This window comes from Neospora caninum, chromosome XI (assembly GCF_000208865.1).
Source record: "Neospora caninum Liverpool complete genome, chromosome XI".
Classification (NCBI taxonomy): Eukaryota; Apicomplexa; class Conoidasida; order Eucoccidiorida; family Sarcocystidae; genus Neospora; species Neospora caninum.
In genome coordinates, this window is record NC_018397.1 from 4,209,230 (window position 1) to 4,232,844 (window position 23,615).

The 23,615-nt window shown below is 57.8% G+C and overlaps 2 protein-coding genes across 2 annotated transcripts; one reads left to right on the plus strand and one right to left on the minus strand.

Moving 5' to 3' along the window:
- Positions 1-1,570: 1,570 nt before the first annotated feature.
- Positions 1,571-9,617, plus strand: NCLIV_057930 (putative soluble liver antigen/liver pancreas antigen domain-containing protein; the record flags this gene model as incomplete). The annotated part of the gene is made up of 14 exons (XM_003885349.1): positions 1,571-1,646; positions 2,389-2,512; positions 2,971-3,057; positions 3,336-3,437; positions 3,888-3,993; positions 4,377-4,530; positions 4,796-4,873; positions 5,496-5,596; positions 6,407-6,490; positions 6,892-6,989; positions 7,237-7,350; positions 8,016-8,137; positions 8,322-8,942; positions 9,526-9,617. The coding sequence occupies 14 exons, from the start codon at positions 1,571-1,573 to the stop codon at positions 9,615-9,617; spliced, it is 1,959 nt and encodes a 652-aa protein (XP_003885398.1).
- Positions 9,618-11,355: 1,738 nt separating this feature from the next.
- Positions 11,356-21,206, minus strand: NCLIV_057940 (hypothetical protein; the record flags this gene model as incomplete). The annotated part of the gene is made up of 2 exons (XM_003885350.1): positions 11,356-18,531; positions 18,957-21,206. The coding sequence occupies 2 exons, from the start codon at positions 21,204-21,206 to the stop codon at positions 11,356-11,358; spliced, it is 9,426 nt and encodes a 3,141-aa protein (XP_003885399.1).
- Between the last annotated feature and the right edge of the window lie 2,409 nt (positions 21,207-23,615).

Consider the following 23,615-nt stretch of genomic DNA (forward strand, 5'->3'; position numbering starts at 1 on the left):
GGTTGCTTGCATTTGTATTCGGTGACTTTCTGTGCCAGCAAAAGTCCGCGTTCCCCCTTCAAAGAGTCACTGCACGCAGCGTTGTTGAAGACAAACACGACAGCACCTTGTGACTGTACGTTGCTTCGAGACACCCTTTTCGCCGCACTCGCGAGACTTGGGGTTCCCGGCAGCATGCGAGACAAAAGACGCTCGAATCCAGTCATGAACGGAAAAGCATCGTGCATTCAATGCCGCGAAAATCTACACAGCCGCAAGATCTCTTCGTTTTGTCATTCTTCGGGAAAAGAAACAAGTCTAACGTCCGTTCGCGAAAAGGACGCTGTCAGGAGACAGCGCGCGGATCGCACAGCGGACTTCTACTTCGATTCTGGTGTAGACCGCGCGCACCCGCTTCGGGATTTTTATTTCTGATTGGCAAGCAAGAAACGTTTTTGTCTTGTTGACGTTCGTGTGGCAAGTCAACGGCGGGCAGTTGCTTCTTCAGGAGTCATTTTGGTGTTTGCGCGCTCAGAGACCCCGTGGCTGTCGTGGCTGTCAGCGGATCTCTCTTGCCACGAACCCGCGGTCTCCCGTGGAATCGATTCCTGCGGGGTTCGGCCTCCACATGCACCCTTTCTCTTCGTCTTCGTTTTTCTCCCGCCGGCCTGACGACGAGCAAATAAAAGCATGGTCGTCTCTCCTTGTGGTCGGGGTTAGTATTCCCGTCTTCTCAGAAGCCCGCTCTGTCGCTGCGGCGCCTTCTGTTCCCAGGGTATTTACATCGGTGTAGCCCGTTGCTTCCAATGGAATTTGTCCGTCCCCATGGCCGAAACGTCAACGCCAAGGCAGCGCGTGTTTCATTGTTCTCCTTGCAGCCAGAAAAGAGAAGAGCGTTGTGCCCTGTTAGGCCCGAAAGGCCATCTCTCCGGCCTAGACCCACTCGCTCTCATCCTGTGGAAACGTGGACCTTCCTGTTCTCTCTGCGATGAGGGCACGTGAATGAAGTTCTTCCGTTTTTCTATTCCCAGGGAGACGGCAGAAGGCGCCTTCCCATTGCTGCCTTCTGTCTTTGAAGAACGTCCCGTTGTTTGGTGCGGAACTCAACGCGACGGCAGCTGTGCGCCTCGTCTCTCTGCTTGAACAAAACCCAGAAAACTACCCTGCTCACTGCTCTCTCTTTGTTGCTCTGTCCTTCTTTCCCAACCCAGCGAAGGGCTTCTTCTTCACCTGGTCTCGTGTTAAACACCGCCGCCCAGGAGTGGTGCCACGCCTTCCCGAGTTTCTCTGCGTGGGAGGAAGACTAACCTTCCGTCTCGATCTGACACTGAGAAGCGAAAAAACCCCCGTGCTTTGCTCGTTTTCGCATTCGAAGCGGCGAATTGTCCTGCAGCGTCTTTTGCCTTCTCCGAGGCAGAGAGACCCGGACTGGACCGTGGACTCCGTCCTGCTGCACGGCTGAGACGCAACCTGTTCCTTCGTCGTCGATTTCCCCCTTCCTGCGCCCTCCCTGAGACCCCTGTCAGCCACATCCTTTTCCGGGGTTTCGTCTGCGAGAAGTTTCTCGCAACAACCCTGGAGAAAAGGAAACATGGAAAAGGGAAGTTTCCTTCGCCTCGCCGGCGACTTGATTGGCAAGTCGTACGCCGACATTGCAGATGAGGCAAGTGTCTCCTGCGTTCCCGCCTCGGGCGCCCTGCCTCAAACTCGAGAGTCTCGTTCTTTTCTTCTTTTGGCGACTGCGTGATCCCTTTCAAATCCCTCGAGGGCGATAGAAGTAACTGGCCGTGGCGGACCCCCCCAGTCCCGGAAAGTGCTCAAATTTCCATCGGTGCCTTTCTTTTCTTCTCGTGCGAGAGAACTGAAGACGACGCTTCACGGCTTTGCTTCCTGTTCCCCGTTTTCCCGCTGTTGCCTGTTCCAAAGAAAGCAGAAACCTCCTCTGTGTTTTCGCCTCTCCATCCTTTGGCGGTGGCGGTCTTTCTCCCACAACACAAACCCCTGGTCTTTCGTAGAAGACAATCTGTTCTTCCTCTTCGCGTACGGTGTTCTGGAGTAGCTGCTCAGAAGTTGCGTCTCAGCTTCTCTGTGTCACCGAGACATTTCCGCATCTCATCACCAAGGACGTGTTCAGATCACCCACAGCGCAGTGTCTAAGGACAAACAGCGCTGTCCGTACGCCGGAACAGATGCAGGAAGCTAGACAGACGAATCACAGACTGTCTGCGGAGATGTGCATCCACGACGAGGGAGAACGGCGCGTTACGCTTTTCCTGCTGGCCTCTGCTGTCTGTCCTTTTTTCTCGGATTTCCCATTTTCGCGATGGTGGATCCGCCTACGAGTTGGACTACTGGTTTAGATCTTGAATGCCGTTGACCACCGCATCCGAGGTCTGCTGAGCGTCTCAGACCATCCTGTTAAGTGCTCTAAATATAGTGGTGTCCAGCGTATATTTGAAAAACCAGCCGTTGCCCCCGTTTGCTGCGTTTGCTACGCGCAGGCTCGCCACTCTCGCGCCCAGCAATTTCGAAAGTAGGAGAGAACCTGGAGGATGCCCACTGGTCAGCTTTGAGTGTCTGACTGCCACCAGAGGGGGGAAGGCAACAGATCTGGAGCTGTGCGCTGGGTTGTCTGTTGATTTTGCGGAAGCACACACGGCTGGAGGTGAAACACACACATGTCTCGCTGTGTCGGATCTGCCTAAAGACACTCTTGGACGGTACCGAAAATAAGCACAGAACTTGCCTGGGGAAAGAGTAGCTGTTTTTCGCCCCTGTGTCCAAACGCCTGTGCGCCCATCCTCTCACTGTCGATACACACAAGTCGTATATGTACACACACATATGTGTATACGAACCTGTATACACAGGCAGCTGCGATCTCACCTTTTGAGAACCCATGTGTCTCGGGACCTGGGATCGCGCGGCGCCGTCTAAAAACGAGTCGCAGAGAGTCTCTGTTGTTGTCGTGCATGCTCGGCGTTCTCCCAGACTTCTTGAGCAGCGGCGCCTCCCAGAGGAGCCGTGGGGGGATTTAGCGGTCACTCTCTTTCTGGAGGAGCTTGCGAACGCTGACAGGTACGTCTATTCGCTTTTTGTGTGCCTGTGTGGACCTCGAAACCACGCTTTCCTCGGACAGGTTGGCGTTCCAACTGGGACTGCATGCATGCCCGTAGACTACACTTCATGTGGGCGAACGCGCTGGCGTCTGCACTCCTCAGAGCGTTCTCGCGTCGTTCTACTTGTCAGTGTGCCTCCGTCTCCCGACTTTCGCGCGTGCCGTGTGTCTTTGGAGTGTTTCTTCTCTCTTTCCGACTGTCCTGCTCTCTTGCGATTTCTCGGCCGGTGACTTTCAGCAACAACCACCTTGGGAATGTCGGCGTCGGCGAACGCGAAGGGCGCATCTTCAGTCGGCTCGTGGCGCAGAGACACTTCAACTTCGCCCATGGCATTGGCAGGTCCGAGCAGAGAGGAAATGCTTGAGATTTGGAGTCTCCCTCTTGAGGTTGGCCACGCCAAAACATCCTCCCTCTCTCACCTCACCTCGGCTCGCGTCACTTTTCCATGCAGTCTCTCGGGGTGTCCGGATCACCTCCACAGAAACGATGTCTGTATCTGTAACGAATTGTATGTGTCGATCAATATGGATCTATGCCACTCTCAACCTGTCTGTATGTACTTGCATAGCTAGATGTAGACTTGTGTAGGGAAACGGTTGTCTGTGCGTATGCTGTGTGGAGTTGACCTTGGCTGCGCAAATGTGGTGGTGCATTCACCTGTGTCTCCGTTTATAAAACAGCTTTTGCATCTCTCTGCTTGAGCGGCGTTTTCGTCCCAGCGCGGGTGCGTGTCCATACCTTGACTGACATCGTCCAGTGCCTGCTGTCTCCCTTTCGCGCCTTCGCAAGGTCAGGGGATATCGCAGCTCTCCAGCCGAAGGCGGCGGGATCGTCGCTGCTCTTTGCGCTCGCGAGGCGCCTCGCGCTTGACGCCCTGCACATCTGCGGAGTCAAGGTTCGTCGGTTGCGCACTGCAAAGGAAAGGGGAAGTTTGTGACAGGCACAGAAAATAGGAGGAGGACTCTCAATCTCGGGTAGGCCGAAAACGCGGCTTTTGTACTTCGGAAATGCAGTCCGTGGTTTCTCCGTTCGCTCACTGCTCCGTGGGGAGGCGCAACTGAACGCGGCGCGTCCCAAGCCCGAACTCTAAAACGTTTCAGATCGACTGCAAGGCGGGTGTTTTCTGCGGATCGAAACGGGAGGATGGGAGATCGAAAATACCAACCCAAGCGCCCCAACACACAAACAGGAAAAGTCGCAGCAGCTGGCGTGCAAAGAAACGTATTTCCAGAGAGACCCTCTTCGTCGTTTCCTTGCTGTCTGGTTCTTGTTTTCTAGGCGGCGCGCGCGGCTCTGCCTGTTCCTTTCGCCACAGGGCTGTCTCTCACCCTGTGCTTCTCATCACTTCGGAGCGTACGCCCTGCGTCGGCTCGGTTCATCATTTTCTCTCGAATCGACCAAAAAGCTTGTCTCAAATCCATCTACTCCGCAGGTGAAAATCGTGCCCCTCGAACTGAAAGCCTTCGCAGGCGCTGCTGGTCGCTCGATACACACACAGCCGCAACTGTGCATGTGTTCATTCGTACAAACTCTTCTATAATTATATATATATATATATATATAATTCTATATATATGTACATCGCTGTGCTGTATGTAGAGAGTTTCGCCGATTTGTGCCCATCGCGTAGTATAGGTTGATCGACCTGTTTGCAAACAGGTCACTGGTTTTTTCTCGTATGCCGCTTTCTGTCACAGGATTTCAAGCTGAGGTGGTTGAGATGATTCGGGCGCCCGGGAGCTTTGCACTTCAGACGGATCTCGCCGCGATCGCCGGTGAGTGAAGCGGAAACGTTCGTGAAATGTCTTTTTCTGTCTGTGTTCACACACGTCCTCGTCGTCCGTAAGACGCTCTCGTGGTCTCGCCAGGTCAGATGCTGCGCAGCCTTGTTTCCCCCCGGCACCAAAAAACAATTCGACGCCATCCTGAGTCCAAAGGGATTGCACCCCATCGGTTTTGATAAAGACCGCGTTCTACTGTATTTTTGCCTCTTGATAAAATGGCTACATTAGCTCAAGCTCCATCTCCATTCAACGTTTTTGAACTTTTGTAATCCTTTGAAAACTGAACTTTAAGAAACATTAAAACCAAACATTTGATGCGAAAATCGCCTGGACTCTGAGGCAGCCGAAGCCTAACGCCGCTTTACTTGCCGCTCGCGCTTCCCAGAGGCTCAACTCTTGCACTTCTTCTCTCCCCTCCGGCGGCCCATATGGATTGCCGCCACGCATGCGTTGCGCCAAAAGAGTCAGAGGTTAACGATGTGCGCGGCATCAGGACGACTTCCTTTCCGCGCTTCCGCGTCTCGATCGCTCGTGTTTCCCAGTCTGCCTGGGGCTGTCGATGCCCCGCGTGCGTGCACTTTTCTTCGTGTTTGGTTCCCACTTGCGTTCCCAGCCGCCATCGACAGACTCAAACCGGAAAACGTACTTTGTGTGCTTAGCACCACTTCGACTTTCGCGCCTCGGGAACCGGACCAGGTTGACGCCATCGCTCGAGTAAGCCACGTGTGAGAGAGAAAAAAGGGTGTGATGAAAAGACACCCACAAGGAAAGAAGAAGCAGTATAATGGGAGGAACACCGCGCCGTGGAAGCCGCAGGGGGGGGGGACGACGCTTGCGTGTTTAAAGAGCGGCGCGTCATCAAGGCTGGCCCCGTCTGTCCGGACCAGGACGCGACTCCGAGAGGCAGAGTCTGTCGAGCCAAAACGTTTCGTCTGACGGAATCGGGCGATCCACGACAGGAGACGAGAAGAGGGCGTGTAACGATTTGCAGTACACACGTCACTGTATCCAAAGTTGTAATGTGAATTGAGCTGACGAGTTTATCTCTTCTTTCACGAGAGAGAACCCAACTACACCTAAATTTCTGTCCATCTCAGAGCCTGACAGCCCCTCTACTTGCCACAACCTCCGCAAGAGATTCAGAGAGACAGAGCTCTGCATATATCCGTCGCCTTCTGTGAATTTGTTTCGGGATACCTACGCATGCATATATATATATATATATATATGCATATATTTATACGTATATCTTTTGTATGGCTCTGCTCATAGTGTGTGTTGCTCTGTGTTTATTCTAAAACGAAATGCACAAATGGGACGTCTCTCGGATTTCTGGGCGCGAGGGAAGGACGACCGTCTCTGTTGATTCGCGAAGGGTACGCCTCGCTCGGGTCCTCACCGAGGGAGAGCGGGAGAGCCTCTCTCCCTGTGTCCTTTCTGTTTTTCTTCCTTTCGCGTCCCCTCCTTCTCGGATCTTGACGGTCTTCCCGCGCACTGAGTCTGCTGAGGTTTTCTGCTCTTCAGCTCTGCCAGGAAAAAGGCGTCGCACATGTGATCAACAATGCATACGGCCTGCAGTGCACCAAGTGTTGTCACCTTGTCGACCAGGTGGGCTCCCGCAAAAAAAAGAAACCTCCCTCACTCCGACTTCACATTTCCCATCCGAGGGCACTTCAAAGACCCCCACCTGTTAGAAAGACTCGGCGGAGCTGCAGCAGGAATCAACTACATGTCTTTCCACAAAAACAAACATGCACCTATGTATGTATATACTTGAATGGCGAGCTATACGTGCATATATATATATGGTAGTACATATGTACATGTGTGTCGCTTTGTGCCTGTATATGTAGGTATCCTCACTCGTATATATATATATATATATATAATATATATATATATATATATTCATATGTGCTTGCAACTGAGTGTATATTCTTTCATTTCCGTCGACAGGGCGCGGGAGAGAGAGTTTTGTTGAAATTTGACGCATGTGTGTGGTTCTCTAGGCAATTCGAACAGGCCGCGTAGATGCCTTTGTTCAATCAACAGACAAAAACTTCCTTACCCCTGTAGGAGGGGCGATCATCGCCAGCGGAGACCCCTCGTAAGTCTCCCCCATCGCTCGGCGAGAGGACAGGCTTATGTCTGCTTCAGTTTCCTCGTGCTGCCCTCCGGTCGTCCTCTCGCTGCTTCTTATTTTTCTCTCAATTTGCTTTAATGTTCCTCTCGTTTTCCTCTTCTTACTTCACTTTCCTTTTCCTGTCCCCTTACGTTTAGCTCGATTCCTTCTCGATTCCGCCCAGACGTTTTGTCACGTGATCGCGCTTTGGTGTCTCTCCTCTGCGGCTCAGAAGCATCCAAAAAATCGCGGCAACCTATCCGGGGCGAGCAGGAAGCGGTCCCATCCTCGACTTGTTCATCACGCTACTTCAAATGGGTAACTCACCTCCTGTCTCTTTTCTTATGTGAGAGGGATGCGATTCTCTCTCGGTTGGTGTGCACGGAGTCATCACAGGAGCGGCTGACGTCTCGTGCTTTTCTGTGCTCAGTTGGTCCTCGTTTTCTTCTCTCTCTCTCAAACTGTTTTCGCGTCCTCATCGGTAGTCTCGGATTCCCTTCTTCTTACACACCGTTCTCCTCTCGTCTGGTTCCTCCGCCTTTGCTTCTTCTTCGCCAAACGTCCGCCTGAGAGGTCGTCGCCTGCGTGTTTGCCCCTTTACTGAAAATGCTCTTCTCACCCTTTTGCTTCCCCTTACAAGGGTTCCCACTTATCCACCTTTATACACACAGAAGCATGTATACACGCAAGCACACATACCCAAATATACATTTATATATTTATGTATTCCTGTGTGGGGTAACTGTGTAGTGCTTTTGTGCATGTCTCGTGTTCGTTTGTTGTCTTTAGCGACTTGCAGTTGTTTCTGTTTTCCAGCGTCTCTGGCCTGGCCTTCCTGTGTCTCGCTGCCGTCTCTCTCTCTCGCTGTTTCCGCTCTCTTACGAGGCCCTGGGCACTGAGGCCGTCTCCGTTTTTCGTTCTCGTCACGGGCGAGAGACCTTCGTCTCGGCGCACCGAACAGTTTTTGCCACGTATTGTCAAAAATGGGTCACTCACTGCGTCTCTGTGAAGTCTCAAGTCCACCGTCTGTTTCGTTCCTCTAGGCCAAGCTGGTCTCAGGCAGCTGTTGGAAGAACGCCGAGAGCTCTACCGCTGGTTCAGGAGTGAACTGGAGAAAGTCTGTGACCAGATAGGTGAGGCACAAGAAAGGAGAGGAACGCGGGGCCGTGAAAGGTGGATGCTTGTGGCGCTGCGTCGTTTCTGGACAAATACGAAGAGCTAAGTTTGACTGTCGACGCTCCGCTCGGATTCGTGCGGGTTTCCGGAGTTCTGTTGCCACTGTTTTGGTTCCCTCTCTGTTTGCCTCCCTCCTGTCAGGAAGCCGCATCTTGCTGACGCCGAATAATCGGATTTCCATTGCTCTCGATCTCTCTTTCCTGGCTGAGGCGACGCGAAATGAGATATCACGAGGGCGAGAGACACGAGACGAATCACCCGGGAAGCGCACGGAGGCCACGGACGAGGAAGCGAGAGAGGAGGAAGACCGTCTGTTAACGTTCTTCGGCTCCGCACTCTTCAAACGGAGGTGCTCTGGCCTTCGCGTGGTCCCATGTTACTCCCCAGAGTCGTCTTCTTCCTCTCCTGCATCTGCCCCAAAGTCACGGACTCTCCCAGCAACTCCGTCGAGTGCGTCTCCACCTGCGGATTGTTCTTCTTCTACTTCTTCTTCTACTTCTTCTGCGCCCTCTTCCTCTTCACTGGGAGGCGAGGGACGAGCCTGTGCGAGCGCGTCAGAATCAATTGAAAGGAATGCGGGGAAGGCGGATCGGCAAACCTCAGAAGAAGGGTTACTGGCATGTCCTTTTAAACTTGAAGACCAGCAGGCTCGCAAGGCTTGGCGCGGCAATCAGAAGACGATCTGCGGTCACACGTTTTCCAACTACGGCAGCCACTGCGAGAATTTCCCTGTCCCGTATTGCACGGTGGCTGTTGCGATCGGTAAGTTTTGTCCTCTCTGCAGAAACCAGAAATCGAACTTTTCAAAGGAAACGAAAGCGCCAAGGCAAACGGCTCTTGCGCCAATTGACGCGACAGCGTCTTGAGCGTAGGCTTGAATCGCGTTATTTAAATATGGCGGCGTTCTCGCTTTTCTGGCCGGTTTTACCCTGTCGTTTGACTCTCGAAAACGAAGCCTGTGAGCGACACAACACGCATCTGGAGAGGCTTATATCCGTACTCACGTGGGCCGCTAGAGCCATAAATATTTCTACAGGCGTCTGTGCATAAACCTGATTGTATTTATACATTCATATATGTATATATATATATATATATATATGTATGTATTCATACCGCAGTCGGGTGCTACGTGACGCTTGATTTGCACACGCCTGTCCCTGCATTTATCTCTCGTTTGAACAGCTTGGCATGCATTTGAGTCACGTTGTTCCCGTCGTATGAAAGGGATCTGTGCGCGTGACTGCGGCGTGCCAAGCGTGCGATTCGGTGCTATCGGGTGGCGGATTGGGAATCTGCTGCCTCAGTTTTTCCTTTTTTTTCTCCGTTTCCTTCTCTGCTACAGGAGCAAAGAAGCAAGAGCTCGAAGACTTCCTGCCTCGCTTCCTGCGGGTTGTCGAAGAAATAAAGAAGAAGGCGAGAGCTGGGACAAAGTAATCCAGACTGGAGGCGCAGGGATGGAATACAAATATATATATATATATATATATATATATATGTTATGCTGGAACGTGAGCAGGACTGTTATCCTGCGTATATGAATCGGATGGGGACGTATTGTTTCGTCTTGGCAGTTTCACTTCTCCCACCGGGCTCTCTTCGTGCCGCCGTGTCGACGCGAAACCTGAGAGGCAGCGTCGCCCAAGCAAAGCGATTCGTGGGAACAGCACGTTGAGCTCTTAATCGAGTCTTTTGCGACACAAAACGCCTTTTGGCGTGAAACGGTTTAAGGCCGTAGCGTTGGCTGACGTGTTTAGGAATCTTCAGAAAAATTCACGCACTGCTTCACCGTTTTTCCGGCATGGCGAGAGGTCTAAGAACACGTTTCCAGAGTTCGCACGATCTGGGTTTCTTCCTGTTAACCTCTTTCAGCCGAGTGGCACGAAGGAATCTGTTTAACTGGACGCGGATGCTTTTTCGAGCGCTACATCAATGGATCCTAAGAGACTCTATCGAGTGTATCGCCACGTGCAGAGCTTCACTTCAAGTGCTGTGATCGAGACTAATCTGCACTGATGCTCACTTAGACAGATACCGGCCTCCGATTCCACACTTCGAGAAGCTTTTTCTTGAGTCGAGCCTGCTTTGCCGCTTCATCTGCCGGGGACAAGCTGACAGTTGCGTGCTGCTTACCAGCCAACGGCTGGGTGGCGCGTGACAAGAGTCCTCGATCTTCCGGTGTAAGCCGACCAACTTCGACAGTCGGGCAAGCGGCGAGCTTTCGCCTTTGCAGCTGAATTCCAGAAACAGGCGCCTAGATCTCGGCACCACAGATCCCCTCCCCTGCCGTTCCGCTTCTCTTTCCTCAAAAGAACAGCTGAGCGAAACCACACGCCGGCTCTTTACACCTTGAGGTCGCCTCGCAGAAGAACAATGAAAACCATTCCCCGGTGTCGTGCGTTAATCGCCACGCATGTGCCCACAAAGAGGCCTGAGCAAGGCAGGTGCGCAAATCACCCAAAGATGGTGATGTGTGCTTTGCAGCTCTCCCTAATGGAGAAGCTTCTCATGTGGCCTCTCACCGTTTCTCTCATCCTGGATTCCTAAGCACGCTGCGAAACCCTTCTTAGAGCCCGGAAGGCTTTGCGTGCCGTGAGAATTTGGGCCAGATAAAACAGTGGATAAGCTGAGGTGTGAGAGTCTCGAAACGATGAAACACTTTTCTCTTCGCTGAAACGGGGCGGCTGCGTGTGGGCGCGTTATGGCCGCCGAGTGGAGAGAAACCCTGAGCAGCTGAAACCCGACAGCACGGCGAACTGGAGACGGAGTGTGCTGTCTTGGAGACTCCACCGTTGTCTGCATGCGCTTGTCAGTGTGTCGGTGTCCCTGTCGGGCGCACGCGCGTGTGCCTTGCGAGAGACGCAGCACAGCAAAGGCTCCGCAGAAAAGAGGCGAACCTCAAAAGTCGCGACAAAGCTCAAGGGCACGCGTCGTTGACCGGTCCTCATGAGGACAGAAGACGGATGAATCAAAAAAGTTGCGACGCGGGAACGGAATCCCGCATGGACACATGCTGCATTCGGTCTTTCCAAAACGCGTGTCACCCTCACACAAAGGTTCCCTCGACGCCTTTGCCCCCACACCCTGCGACTTGGCCCTCTCGCAGACACAGATCCCACGGCACTTTTCGGTCTTTGCTCATCCCGGCGTGAGAGACGCCCGTCGCTCTCGCGCCTCAGAACGCATCCCTTCCATCTTCTGCGCTCTCTACGCCGTATCGCTTGCACCGGGTCCGTACGCGTCTGCCTTTGCCTCGAACGTGTCTCCACTCCGGTGTCTCTGTCGCCCCTTCGCTCGCCCGCAGTCTCTCAGATCCGTCGCCGCTGGACCGGCGCGAGGACAGCGCGGGGGGACTGCGTGTGTGTCGCTTTCTCTGCCTGGGGCGCCCGTTGAGCCTGTCCCTCTCTCGGTCGTCTGGGTCATCAAAAAACGAGAGAAACGACGTCCCGTGCAGCTTCTCCTCCACGAGCTGCGGCGCCGGCCCCCGACGCACCTCGACTTCGCGGCCTGCGCTGTTCACCCTGCCGACCACCCGTCTGCCTCGGCCGACTCGCACCGCTTCCTCGCCCCTTCGCTTCCGCTCAAGGGTCTCCTCGGCCAGCGCAAGTCCCCGCGATCCCGACGCGAGGAGCGGCTTCTGGCTCGGTGCGCCTCCCGCGCTCATCGTCGGCTGCACGTGCGCCGCGCCGTTCGCCTGGGCATACGCGGAAGAGAACGAAGACGAGAACGCGGAAGACCAGAGAAACAAAGAGCCGCGTTCCCGTCGCGCGTACTCGAGACCTTCGACGTAGGTGAAGTCGCTGGAACACGACGAAGACGAGAAGAAATCCGCGGTCGTCGCTGTAGCCGCGCTTTGCCTGCGCGCCAACGAGTTCTTCGAGTCCATGGTTACGAGCTTCATTTTCTGCGGACTCAACGCAGCATCCCCACTTTGAGCGACGCACCCCGCCTCAGGCTCGTCCCCGTGTTTCGCGTGCCGGCTGCCTTCCTCTTCCACGATCGCCTTCTCCTCCTCTGGCCCCCAGGCGTCCTGGGCGTCTTGGAAAAACGCCTCGCCGTCGTACCAGTCCTCCCAGAGGGTTGTCGCCTTCCGCCCTCCTCCCGGCTGCGCCCCACCCAGCGAGCGTCTTCGCTCCTCCTCGCACGTTTGCTCACTGACGCTGCTGCCTCTGTGGTGCGAAGACGCCCCCTCGGATCCGAGCGTCCCGCCTCTCTGGTAGCTGTCGCGTTTTCCCCCACTCCCACGTCTCGCGCCTTCCTTCGTCCCTCGTCGGTGATCCTCTCTCGCCCTCTTCTCCCCTCCGCCTCGCGCCTCGACGGAGTCCTCGCCTTCGTGAGCGCGCCGCTTGCCTGTGATCCAGTCGCGCGCGCCCACGGCAGACGCCAGCTTGGCGAAAATCGAGGACGACGAGAGGAAGTCGCCGAGGCGTCCGTGGATACTGTTTGCGTGGTTGGGCGATCCCGGGGTTTCTAAAGCTGCGTCCGCGTGATGCGCCGAATGGCGACGCTGGCCACGCCGCGAACCGGCCTTGCTCGTGGCAGATCTAGTGCTATCTGCATGCGAATACACCGTGGCGATCGAGGCACGCCGAGCAGCGAGGTCCGCAGCCACCCTGCGAGCGCGCCCGGACTGGCTGACTTGCGAACCCTTCCAGCTCACACCGGTGTGCTGAGATGTGCGGGAGGCGCACGACGCCCGTCCGTCGAGTGTCTCGGAGGCGCTGGACACCGAGGCGTTGCTCCGCCGTCGGTGGAGAGATGACGCCGGCTCCGAACTCGCGCAACTGCCACTCGGTTCCCTTCCACTCGACAGTCGCGACGCCCCTCGAACGGTACCGTCCGTCCTGTTTCTTCCCTCGGAACAGGACGAACCCGATCCCTTCCGCACTTCCTCGGGTCTGCAGCGCTGCGGCTCTTCCGTCCCACGCTCGTCTCTCTCCTCTTCGCGCATCTGCAGGTTGCTCCCCCCGCGCCGTTCGCACTCTTGCTGACGCAACGCGTTGACCTCATCTGCGTCCCAGCCGCCGGCCTGGGTCCCTTGGTCTGCCGGCCCCGGCAGCGGCGCGTCTTCTCGCCTTTGCTTGGTCCTTTTTTCCTTACCCACTGTTCTCCTCCCTCGCATGATGCTGTCGAGGAAGCCCCTGTGGCGCCGGGACTTCTCGCTCCCCCTTCTGGATCCAGGTTTCTGTCTCTCCTTCGAGCCGGCCTGTGCGAGGCGCAGAGAGGCGCATGCGTCGGTCTCGCCCTGGCCGGCAACCGAGAAGGTCGAGCACGACGCGGCAGAGGCGCACGAGGCAGAAGAAGGGAGGGGCGGAACCTTCGCCAGCGACGCACTCGAGCCGTCACTTCTCACGTAGTGGCTGCCGTGGACCCGCGATGTGGACCACGTGGACACGAAGGAGAACCTCCATCGAAACCCGTAAGACCGCTTTCTGTCCCCAGCCCTGGAAGAGCACACTTCGTCTCCCTCGTCGCCCGCGGGGCCGACGCCGCTCGAACCCCCCGTTAGGTTCGACCAAAGGAAGGCAGCCGTGCTTCGCTTGCGGCGCGGAGACAGCCCCGTCGACGAGACGCTCGACCTGTTGCTGGCGAAGCAGGAACACCTGCGGTCGTCGTCCAAGAAACTGCCTCTGCTGTCCAGCCCTGCATGCACCCGGTCGTCCCTTTCGGATCCGTGGGAACACGCCGACCGAGGGACCGAGCTGTGAGAGGAGCGAGAGCTCGCGCCGCGCCTCTCGCGTCGCCACCGTCGGGGAGTCTCCTTTTTCTCGCTCTGTTTCTTCCCGCCTGAAAGACAGGAGAAGGCCGACGCACTTTCTGCGCGCCCTTGCTTCGACGAACCGGAATCCTCGCGCTTGTCGCTGCGTGTCCGCCCCGCCTGGCTCAGAAAGCCCCGGTCCCCCAAGGACTTGGGGCGCTCACTGGGAGCCCCAGAGACCTCCGACCCCACCGCGTCTGTCGGCCGGGTCGCGCGCTTCGCCAACGAAGGGGACAGCGCCGAGGCAACAAGATGGCGACGGTTCCACTGCAAGAAGGGCGCCCGCGATGGGCTTTGCGTCTGCCCACGTGGCGCGGCATGGGACGGAAAGGTCTGTGGAGCCGGCGAAGAAAGCGTCTTCTCTTCGCCTCCGAGACCGTTTCCCTCCTGGCCTTCGCCTTCCGTCGACACGTCCGCGGCCCGCGACGCTCCGGTGTCCTTTGTCAGCCTTTTCCCATCCAATCGATCCACCGCGCCGGGACTGTCTCCTCCAGCCATCGGACCAGAAAAGGACCTCTCCATCGGCAACTGCGTTTGTCCTTCCACAACCGCATGCTCCAGCGGCTCCTCCACTTCCCGGTTTGCGTGGTCGGTCGCAACGCCCGAGACACTCAAAGGGCTATGGGCTCCTTCTGTCTGACGCCCGTCGGTGGGATCGCCGCTCGTTTCGCCGTGCCGCTTCGCCTGGAGAGCCTCCGTCCGCACATGTGCGTCCAGTGTGTCGGGTCCAGGCGATTCAGTCGGATCTGTGGTTTCCTTGCCGAGACCCGACTCGCCCTTCGCTCGCCCTCGGCCTCGTGCCGCTTCCTCCTCGCTTTCCGGAGCTCCGTCGCTCCCGTAAGCCTCCGGTGCCCCGAGGCGACTCTGCCGTTCTGGCCCCGCCCTCGAGGGCCCTTTCCCCCCCCCTTCACGAAGCAACCCGTGTTGTCTTTCCTCGCTTTCTCTTCCTCCACGGGCTGCCCAAGCGGGTCCCTCCCTAGGGACGCCGCCTGGTTGCTCACGATCAGCACTGCCTTCGCCGCTGCCGCTGCAGAGCGACAACGCGACCAACTCGCGACTGCTGAGCTGGGGAGACACTTCGGAACTGGACCTGCCTGGCGCAGTATCAGCTGAAGAGCCTTCCCTCCTCGAGGCTGACTCCGCTGTCGCCATGGGAAGCCTCTCGGGATCAGGTGAAGGCAACGCCCCACCGCCACCGCCACACTGGTCGGCAGTCTGAGGCCCGACGCCAGGAGGCGAAGAAGGTGCCATGCCAGGAGAAAGCTGTCTCTTCGCGTACTGGGACGGACTCGCAGGTCCGCTCTCGGGCCTTCTCCATAACCACGAACGTCCGGGGCGGCTTTCAGCAACGGTCCTGTCCACATGCGAATGCGGGGACAACGGCGGCAACGGAGGGCTGTTCCACACCGACGGGTTTCGGCGCCCCGTCTCGGTCGACGGCGCGTGTGTGTCTTTGCTGTGCCTGTCCCCTCCGCATGCGTCTCCTCTGCTTCGCTGCCTCGCGTCCTCGCGGCCTGCACCCGGCGTTTTCGCCGACCCCTCATCCGGGGTGCCCCCCCGAGCACTTCGCTTAGGTTTCCGGGAGTCCTTGATGATGCCGGTCGCGCATGCAGCCAGGAACGATGAGTCGCCGACAACCGAGGACATCGGTTCAGTTTCGTCGCGCGCTTCTGAAGGCAGCTCCTCGGCGTCTGCCCATTCCTCTGGGCAAAGAGACGTGTCTTCCTCTCGGTTTCCCCCCGGCTGGGAACCCTCCTCCGGAGCCGACTGCCGGCCCGCGTCAAGTCCCCCCCTCGCGGCTGCCTCACGCCCATCTCGGTCGTCTAGCGGGTCAGCACCGCCGTTCTCCAGGCAACTCAGGCCTAGGCGGCCAAAGGCCACCCCCAGCTGAGAGGTTTTCGTCCCGTCTTCTCCATGATGAGGACTGCGGAGCACCACGGCACCAGGCTCCGACTGCTGCAGGGGCGCGTCGCCAATGCCAACTTCTCTTCGTCGTCCATCGGCCCCTGCTGCCGCACTCGCCGAGGTTCCACAGGCGTCAGGACATCGTTCCTGAAAGCCCTCCGGTCGCGAAGCATTTGCCGGGTTGGGGTCGCGGGGCGAAACCGGGGGGAGAGGCGGGGACGAAGACGCATGCACGGGCACGCCCTGTGAAGGCGAACAAAGGAAGTTGAGGCCAGCGTCCGTAGGCAAGGCGCGTCCGTGCCTCCCACTGTCGTTTCCTCCTGCGTCTGCGCTCTCGCAGGGTGACGCACTTCCACCAGCCTCGCGTGTGGCACTGTCTCCGCCGCTCGCGGCTGCGGCAGACAACGGACACACGGAGGTGTTGTGCACGCTGAATGTGGAAACAGGCAGTGGTGAAGAAGAAAGGGGCTGTCTGTCGGGCGCGGCTCCGGCTTGCCGCTGCGCCTGCAGAAGGCTGTGGAGGCGCGCTGGCCCCTGTGGGGTTCGGAGAAACTGCAGGAGGGGCCCGTCGTCGAGAGGGCGAGACGGCGAGGAGACGTCTTGCTCTTCCCCCTCTTTGCCGCCGTTTCCAACGCTCCCGGCGCCCGGTCGGAACGCGCCGAGGTGTTCCTCCAGTAGCTGGAAGAACCGTTCCTCTTGTCCTCGCAAGTCTTCTGCGCGAACGGGTGCGGAGCGCTGCAAGTCCAAGTCGGCGCTTTCGCCTTTTCGATAGGGCAGAAACAGATGCGGATTCAACGAGGTCTGGTCGAAGGACGTGGCGTTTCTATTCAGGATTGCCTCCGCATGCGGAGGTCGAAAGAAAGACGGAAGAAGCGTGTTGGGAGGCAGCGAAGGAAGATGCTCGAAGGCGCAGCTGTCGTGCATACGGCACTCCGAACCCGCAGAGGCGAGAGGCCGAAAGAGATCGACTTGCTGAGACAGGGCTAGCCAGGTCTCAGATTCGCCTGTCATTCCGGGCTCAGGCACGACTCCCTCCCGCGCACCTGGCGGCGTCACGAAGCCCGCGATGTCCTCGGCTCTGGGCCCCGAGGGCGAGTTCTCTGCAGTGGAATTCGAGGCCGCGGAGAGGCGGAAGAAATCGGCCTTGTCAGCAAGACGGAGAACAGCGTCACCTATCTCGCTGGCGTGAGGGCCAGCCGAACTCGAGGGTAGGAGCGAAAGCGCGGAACTGACAAGAGCGCTTGAATCGGGTTCTCCCCCTGGCGCCGTCCCGGCTTCATGCAGCTCACGAGGAGAGCCGCCGGAAGGCGCACACAGAGGCGGTGGACTGGGAACGTCTGTCTGACAGGAAACTTCCGCATGGAACTGGTCTGAGAGATGCAGGGACGGCGCTGACGGAGCATGCAGTGCATTTGAACTTGAAGGCGGGCACATGCCAGTTATGAGGGCAGTGTCGAGTTGATTGGCGCTGCTGTCTTCAGCACCTCGCGTGGTCTGGCTTTCCCCTCTGACGTCCTCTTCTCCTTCGCCCTGTACATTTCGGCCCTCCTGGTCGCCGTTCTTCCCCCCTGTGGAGCGCAACAACCCACTCAAGGCGACTTGTCCTTCGTCTTTTCCTTCACGCCCTTGCCGGGAGTCAGCAGAAGCAGGCGCTTTGTCCTGGCTTCTCTCTCCCGCCGGCTCGCCTCTCTCGTCTGCCTCGTCAGTCTCTCTGCATTCGCCGCTGGTTTGTAGACCCGTGGAGCAAATCCCGCTGTCCCCTGCTCCATCTGCCCCGTTTCGAAATTCCGTGTCTTCGCTGCTTCCGCCTCTCGGGACGCTTGCCTCTTTGGGCAAATCCGCCATCCGCCGCTGCAGCGCTCTGGACTGGCCATCCGCGCCTGCCTGTCTGTGGCGATCTCCGGTCTCTTCAGGCGCCTCGCTGCGGCTCAGCCAGAGAGGAGAGGAAACTTGCGACGCCCCGTCTCGCCCAGGCGCCATTGCAGGCGTCAACGGCGTCATGGCGATAGAAAGGCCCACAGTCGTTGACGAACCACACGACGCGTGGGACGAAGTCCTCTTCAACATCCTGGTCCCTCCGGCATCTGCGTCTCCCTGCTGTTCTGGTTCTTCAAGTGGGGAAGCCTGCGCACACACGGACGTGGTCGAAGAGCACGGAGGGCCGCCCGATGGCGGCGTAGGCTTCCTGTCGGCTTCGTCGCCGTTTCTGCCGCCTTCACCCGATTCAAACGACGCAGCGGCGGCACACGCTGAGTCCCGTCCTCTGTCTCGAGCGTCTCCGTCGCGCTCTACTTCTTCGGCCGTCTCGTGCACGACGCCGTTGCGGCAAGACAAGGGCTGCTCAGGGGCCCGCGCAGGTGCCTGGCTGCCGGCTGAGCCTCGCGTCGAGCGGGTTTCATCTTGCGCTCTCGTGGGGCTCTCCGTGTCCTGTTTCCCGGGCGAAACGTCTCTGGCCTTGACCGCAGGCCGACGCAGGCGCCCGTCTTCCTGCCTTGGTGGAGACGCATCTCCCGAGGCAGGAGAACCAGCAGAAGCAGCGGGTGAAGCCGCAGAAGAGGAGGCGGCAGGAACAGAAACAGCAACGGAAGATTCACGAGAGCCGACCCGACAAGGGGAGCCAGGGCACGGCTCGCCTCGAACTGCGGAAAAGCCAGACAAATCAGGATGAAGCGGAGAAAACGGTGGGATCTGCAGACACACATGGAAGCACACACAGAGGAAACAATGGGTGGAGCGACCGCGTCGAGGACCCAACTTGCGGCGCTCGCAAAAGCACCGAGCACAACGACGAACAACCCAGCTGTTGACAGTTTCTGGCCAGTCTGTCCTTCAATGGGTTTTGAGTCTACGAATCTGCGCATGCCTAGGTGATTCGCATTTCGTGTGCAAATCTATGCAAGGCGACCACGACGCTGCCGTCGCGACACGCCCCCGGTCCATTCTGCAGTTTCCTTTTCGGAGGTTTGCCGCTACACTCTGGTGAAATCTGCCTAATCCTTTGTGGGCGACGGTTGTAGAGACAGGGCAGGGACTGAGACGAGGCATTCGCGATCGAGAGTCAGCAGCACGAGGGCGGAAAGGGAAGCAGTTTGCATCACGGGCACTCCGTTTACCTGCTCAGGGCGTTTGCTGGTTGAGGGCGGCTGCTCAGAAACATCCTGGCACATAGCTGGGGCCTTCGCGAAGCAGTCTCTGAATGACGCATCTTCCCCATGGATCGAACTTTCTTCGCCCGTGTGAAAGTTGCCTGCCTCCCCCACAATGCGCCGCGGAGACGGCCGCGGTTGACAGGAGTCGCGGAGCGTCGGCTGGTTTTCCACTGACGACGGCAACTTTTCGAGGGAGGAGCACAGCGTATTGCGGCGTTCTTCAGCCGTCCCTCCTGCGTCCGCGGAAGACGGGGGACTGCCTCTCCGTTTTCGCTCTGTCACGAGTCCGTCGCTCTCCCCGGAGAAATTGCCGTTCACCGCTTCGGCTTCTTTCTTACAGTTCAGTGGTTTTGAAGGCGGCGAAGGCAAAGGCCTCGCCTGTTCCTCGCGTCTGTCTCGGGCGCCTTGTAGCTTCCCAGGCCTCGCCTGGCTAGCTGAAAACGCCCGGTAGCCGACGGGGCCCCGGCCCTCATACAGGGACTGCTGCGTCGCTGTGCTATGCCCGCCGACTCCCCGCGACGAGAGTTGAGGCAGCATCCCGCCCTCGGATCGCTTTTCCTGCGGTTGAGCCGAACGGGCCGATAGGCCGTGGTCTCGCCAGGAAGACGCGGCGGGCGAGGGCGCCCGAGGAGAAGCGATCTTGGAGGAACCGCCGACGTCGCTTCCTTCTCGGCTCGCGGCCTCCCTCCCGCTCTTTCTTCTGCCCACGTGGCAAGCACTCTCTTTCGCCCGGTGGCTGTGCGCAGCGCTCTCCGGGCCAGTGGAAACAGACGCGCGTTCGCTCGCCAGCGCACTGTTCGCGCCTGACAACGGGCTCAGCTGCGGGTAAAGAGAAGAGCAGACGGACGCCGGCGAGAGGGGAGTCGGCAGCGGCTTTTGGACTTTGTGGAACCACGGGTGAGTGAGGGCCTGCGATGCCGCGCAGCGTTTCTCGGGGTTCCGGCAGCACATCCAGGCGACCAAGTCTTTCAGCGAGTGCGTCACGTTTCCCCATCGATGGTGTGTGAAGTTCAGTTGACACCGCAAGTTCTTCTTCAAGATTTCCTTCACGTTCGCCCCTCGAAAAGGCGTGAAGCCGGCAATCAGCGTGTACAGGATGATCCCCGCACTGAACACGTCGACCTTCGTGCCGTACGGCAGGTCTTGGAGGATTTCTGGCGCGACGTATCCAGGCGACCCACACCGCATGCGCATCGACGGGCTGCCGAGCGTCGACGCAAGGCCAAAGTCTATGAGTTTCAGGGTCGTTGGGTTGTCTGGCGCCTCGAGAATCAGGTTCTCCGTCTTGAGGTCGCGGTGGACGACGCCCTTGGAATGGAGACACTGGAGCGCGAGAAGCAGGCGGCGCATGCACTGCCGCGCCTGGTCCTCCGTGACGGGTCCCTTTTCGCTCAGGTAATCAAAGAGCTCGCCGCCGCGAAGGTACTCCAGCACTAGACAGACGTAGTCCTCTTGCTCGTACGCGGCGTAGAGGCGCAGGATGTACGGGTGGAGAACCTTCCGGAGGACTTCAATCTCCGTGTACACGTTGCTCTCGAGCACCTTCTTCTTGTTGATCGCCTTCACAACGACCTTCTCGCCTGTGAAGAGGTGGACGCCGATGTAAACCTTCGCAAAGCTCCCTTCGCCAATGAAGTCCGTGAGGCGATACAGATCCGTGAACTTGAGGAGGCGGCAGCCCAGCTGCTGCAAGGTCTCGAGCCACAGGTTGCAGATCCGCGCCTCGGAGCACTGAAACTCGTACTCGCCGTTGCTCGCAATGATGTACACACACGGCCCCTGCTCCGTGATGTTGTTGACCAGCCTGGCCTCGGCGAGAGGAATCTTGAACTTGGGCGCCGTCGAGGTCTTTTCCTTCCAACACAGGAGATAAAAACCCTGGGGATCGAACCCGTGGTCGCCTGCATGCGGTACGCCCGGTCTCGCTCCTCCCGCAAGCAGGCCGGGGACCTCCGAGACGAGTTCGAGGAGATTCCTCTCTTCAGACGAGGCGGCAGCGAGAGGAGGCGCACTGACGCCCGGCCCCGGACCGGGGGGTGAAGCCCCGACCCGAGAAGGCTTCCGCCAGAGGTCCACGTCACTGGGAGCGCCTGGATATGCTGGCGGCGACAGCGCCGAATAGAACCCTTCGAGTTCAAACGAGACATATTTTGTCACGCGCGTGGCCAACGGAAGAGGCAGTCTCTTCCCCAAGAGAGCAAAAAACTTCTCCATCTTTGCTGTTGAGCGAGGCGGGCGTGAAACAAACTCGCGAGCGGAGAGGAGAGGAGGGGAGGCGCCTGCGCGAAGAGCAAGCGCAAGAGGGAAAGGTAAGAGAAACTGGGACAGGCGACTCCAGATGACCGAAATAGTGCTGGAGCGCCTGTTTCATTTGGGACGCGACGGTCTCTTCCCTCGTGGACGCTTTGTCGCGAGTTCCTCCGTGTGAGCGGCTGTGGAGCGAAAGAGAGAAGACGGAGTTAGCGGGACAAAAACGAACGAAAGCGTCCTTCGGAAAAGACGCTCCCCTAGGCAGCATTGCCAGACTCAAGGGACGAGCACGAGGAAGACGCGGTGGGACGACGCCGGAGCGAAGACAGTATGGAGACGCTGCACGGGCACGCTTCGGTGGCCATTCCCGTCACCCTGGAAACGCACGAGTCGTTCGTGCGTGAGAGCACCTCTTGTCAACTGGGGCCGAACGACTTTCACCTGAATACACCTCGCGTGAGGAACGAGGCCAGACGGCGCTTGGCACGACGCAGGACCGGAAATATGTACACAGGCAGAACAGTTACGAGAAACGTGTGCCTCGAGGTTCCTCAGAAAGAAGCCTGTCAAACGTGGGTGCCTAGTTCAGGACAACGACTCGACGAGATCGGGAGCAACCCGTCTCTCCGAACAAAAAACATCAATGTGGGAACGAAATGGAGGGAACGCAAGACGCGTTTTTCCACGACGCATCAAATGCTGACAAGTAACCTGTAGCCCGCACGCATGCGAGAAATCCGGTACACACCTAGTTTACACAAAAAGTCGCACATGGAAACACTTCGATCCCGGAGGGGCGAGTCCGTATACCTGAAGAGGAGCGCAGGATATATTGGGCCGATAACAGCCAATCCAGCGAGCGCTATAGATGCATAGAGGTGTAAATAGCACACCTGTGTACATGTGTATACCCCTGCAGTCGGGCGTCGACCGATCTACAGAGCAGAAAAAGCAAGTGCCGAAGACGGAGACAGCTTCTGGGTTCAGGAGACGTGGGGCGCTGTTTCACGAGAAACGGATCTTCCTTGCGTTTCATAACGTGGTCTCCACAGTGGAGAACTATCATACGCGAATCGCTCTTTCCTCTCTGCAGTTCTCTTCAAACAGCTTAGGATCAGGCACAGGGCGCGTCGAGGCGGGGCTGGCTGAGACCGCTCGCTCTCTCTTGGCCCTGTTCCTGTCGAAAGGATTCTTCATGGAGAAGGCAGAGGAAAGGAAGGCGGGGACGAGGGCGGCGCGCCTCTCCACAAGTGTGTCGACACGTGTCCCTTTTTTGCGTTCTGTTAAAATGTGCTTCAGTGACAAAGCCGGGAGAGAGACGAGGCGAACGCTGGCCACAAACACGAGGCAGCCCGTAGGAGGCAAACGCGTTGACAAACGATACGGGAAAATCCGAGACGACAAAAACGCCAGAGATGGGGATCCGGCCAGCGCAGGAAAATTGGACACCCGCACAGCTTCTCAAATACCTCAAAAGACGGCGGGAGGACCTCCAGAGTAACCTCCCGTCGAGGGAGGCAGACGGACACCCCGGCCCCGCACGGCCTATCGAGAGAGCGAGTTTCCAAGAGAGAGCATTGAGCTTAGAAGTCTGGGAACAAAACGGCCTGTGGTTACATCCCAGGCGCGACACAACGGAAAGCCGCGAGATTCTCCGTCACCGGCGAAGCGGCAGGACGCGGACAGGCCACGGAGAGGAGAGACGGGCATGGCCCAAAAGGGGGAAACGGTGCGGGTGCATGCGTGTCGTGGAACAAAGAACCCCTACGAACACGGAAGAGAACGTGCACTTGCAAAGAAAGGCGTGATAACTCGAATACAGGAACGACGGAGAACCCGCGGAAGGGTGACGCGTGGTCGCCGCGACGGGCGTTTTACCAGCTGGTGACAAGGGAGAAAGGAGCGATAGACCGGCATACAGAGGATCACCGTTGCCTTTAAAGCTGCCAGACTGCAAAAAATTTGGCCCCAGTACCCTGTTCGACTTCCTAGCAGATTTCCAGGCAATGCCTTTGTCGACGCCTGGCAGACGAGTATGGCAGATGATCAAGCGGAGGCGCGCGCAGTTCGCAGGATGCAGCCCCCAAACTGGCATGAAGCCCAAGGACCAAGAACGGGAAAGAAGCAAGAAGAAAAGGCACGATACAGACGAGTAGTCAAATCGTCCCTAGTCCCAAAGGCGAAAGCCTCTGGAAAGAAGCACGAACTCTCTGCTGTCTGGTTCACCCGACCAAAAGCATTTCTCTGCTGCCAAATCGATTTTCCCTGCCGGCACCCGGGAAACAAAAAGAGGCGCCGTGTGGCTGCGCACATGTTTTCTCCTCTGATCGGCAGATTCTTCCCTCGGTAGATCATGCGTCCAAAAGAATGAGA